Source organism: Carassius auratus, chromosome 42, assembly GCF_003368295.1.
Source record: "Carassius auratus strain Wakin chromosome 42, ASM336829v1, whole genome shotgun sequence".
Lineage (NCBI taxonomy): Eukaryota > Metazoa > Chordata > Actinopteri > Cypriniformes > Cyprinidae > Carassius > Carassius auratus.
Window position 1 is genome coordinate 8,243,331 of NC_039284.1, and position 2,859 is coordinate 8,246,189.

Consider the following 2,859-nt stretch of genomic DNA (forward strand, 5'->3'; position numbering starts at 1 on the left):
ATCAGGGTTAGGGTTATAAAGTATATGTAAAATGTCTTAAATAAATGATAAAGGCAAGGCAAAAGTTTCAAGAAACTTGTTTTAGTAATAGACAGACAGATAGACCAACCCGATCTCACAACAATTCGTACATTTTTCACAAGGTGGCTTATTCGTACGAATTCATACGACCACACTCGTACAAATTCATACGGTTTTTGCCAAATCGGACGTATTTTACGAGTTGCACAATTCGTATGAATTTGTACGAGTGTGGTCGTACGAATTCATACGAATAAGCCACCTTGTGAAAAATTTACGAATTGCCGTGAGATCGGGTTGGTCTATCTGTCCGTCTATAACTTTTGCCTTGCCTTTATCATTTATTTAAGACATTTTACATATACTTTATAACCCTAACCCTAATGTCCCAGACACAGACTTACAGTACTTTGTTACAATAAACGATAAAAAAAAAGTATCTGCACAAATGAATGATAATCTAAACAGAGTAAATTAATCATGAACCATTTCAATATGTGAATATAATTTACATACACTTTTACATTTTTTATCGTAAAATCGGACGTACTTTACGAGTTGCACAATTCGTATGAATGACCTACACCCAACCCTGCCCCTAAACCTAACCGTCACTGGGGTTTAGACAAATCGTATAAAATCGTACAGGTGAGGTCATACAAATTCGTACGAATAAGCCACGAATTGGTCGTGGGATAGGTTGGGATAGACAGACAGATCCAACATCATAAGTGATGTAATCCATAAAGTAATAGCTTTTCTCTTAAAAATATCCCATTGACGTCCCTCAGATTAAAAATAAAAATCTCTATCTATTCCTCCCTCCTTCTCTGATTCTGTTTCCACACTGTCTGATATCAGCTGACGTCACTATTGGCAGACGCATCATTCCACATCGCTGAATGACTGCTGAGTGCATCAGATGCTCTGTCTGTTTGAATGCGGCTCTATAGGATTATTGGAGAGTCTGCATGCCACTGTTTCAACTCTATTGACATTTTTCTTTTACCACACCTCCTCCTCTCCTACTTCCTGTGAAATAGTCAGCTATGTTCTCCTCATCCAGACCCTCCTTACTCTCGCCCCGGACCTCCATGGATCAAGCTGACTCGGACGCTTTGGACATCAGCACCAAAGTGCAACTGCATGGGGTTCTGTGGAAGAGACCTTTTGGGAGGCCCTCAGCCAAGTGGTCCCGCAGGTAATATTGGGACGTATCTGGATCTGTAACAAGATTAAAGGCATTTATAAGACTTTTTATCAGGGGGATCTTTTTAGTTGTTTTATTTTAGTTTGCTGTTTTAATAGTTGTACTTTCTAAGAACACACAAATGCATTTGTTTGTTTTAGTTGTTCTGGTCAGCAATGGAGTGTTATGAAATGTGTAGTGAATTTTTTGCACTGAGTCTAAGCACATTCTATTTTTGTGTGGTGCCTTGTTGTGTAATGCACTTTAAAAGCTTTAGATGATATTGAGTAACCTATCATATAAAATGAACTGAGATGAGCTTTAAATGTGCCTTTAAAGCTGAGTAAGTCCGATCTATATAGATGTTGTGTGCTGCCAGGTTTTTTTTTTTATTGTTTTTTTTTTTTTTGTACTGTACCTATTGCAATGGACAGAATGTCTTCATTATGTGCAGTGTTAGCTCTGAGGTTATTATTGAATGTATTGTTGTTGTTTGTTCTTTCGTAACAGATTCTTCATCATCAAGGATAGTTTTCTTTTGTACTATGCTGAGAACGAGAAAAAAAGCTTTGAGACCAATAGATATTTCAACATTCATCCTAAGGTACACAGACATCTGCATTTCATAGACATTCCATACACATTTATTATTATTATTATTTCTTTATTATTATTATTATTATTAACTCTAACCAATGAAGTATTCATGGATATATTTTTAATTATTAGTGCTGTCAATCGATTCAAAAAATAACTTTATTAATTGCTTATTTTTTCTGAAATTTCTCGCGAATAATCCCACCTAACAGTAATGTTTTTAAATATACTGTTATATTGCAATAATTTCATGTTCAATTAATGCAGTAACAACATAAAGACGGTGTATTTTATATATTTGTTTAATGACATGAAGTTTAATTTCTTTAATGACAGTCTTTTTTTTATGACTGAAGGCGAGTAGGCTGTCTTGAATACTTGAAACATGAAACTAAAACAAAAAAAAATTAATTAAATGAAAAGTTTTGATTGCTGTATTAAATTTAGACTTGCTTATGTCACTGATGTCACTTTTTTTTTTTTTTTTTTACGGAGTTTTACAGAGTTGCACATTATAACCAATCGCACACGATTCCGTTGAGTTTATGAACACAATGGCCAATCAGAGGCATCCACATTAGTCATCGCTTTTTTAAACGTGCATGCTAAATTAATTCTTGCAAATGTTCTCATCATGAGCAACAAAGTGCGATGTATGAATTGTGTAAATAAGAGATTAATTCATCATACAGTGTATGTACAGCTTCATTGATTATTAATTGACCAAATTAACTGATATTGAATAAACTTTTGTCTTTATAAGCAATGAAAAGCCACAAAGTTGTTAGGTTTTCTGAGCGATAACGAGGATAAGAAAAGAAAAAGAATCATAAACAACCACAAAAACTTAAGAGAGATTAAAAGAAACATACTAATTTCGCCACTACATTTATTCTCACGGAGAAACAACTAGTTTTTATTTATTTATTATTTATAAATAAATAATATTTATTATTTATAAATAATATAATTTATTATATTAATAAAGTGCTTTAAATTAAATTAAATTAAAAAATGTTTAATAAAATAAAATACAAAATTATTAATCGCCT

General features: G+C 32.9%; 1 protein-coding gene across 1 annotated transcript in view; it reads left to right on the forward strand.

Moving 5' to 3' along the window:
* The first annotated feature begins 908 nt into the window (after positions 1-908).
* plekhd1 (pleckstrin homology domain containing, family D (with coiled-coil domains) member 1) overlaps positions 909-2,859 on the forward strand; it is a 13,857-nt gene continuing 11,906 nt past the window's right edge. Inside the window, exons 1-2 of the mRNA XM_026229194.1 lie at positions 909-1,222; positions 1,721-1,814. Of these exons, the coding sequence (XP_026084979.1) occupies positions 1,071-1,222; positions 1,721-1,814 (246 nt within the window). The 5' untranslated portion in view covers positions 909-1,070. The remainder of the gene's footprint in view (positions 1,223-1,720; positions 1,815-2,859) is intronic.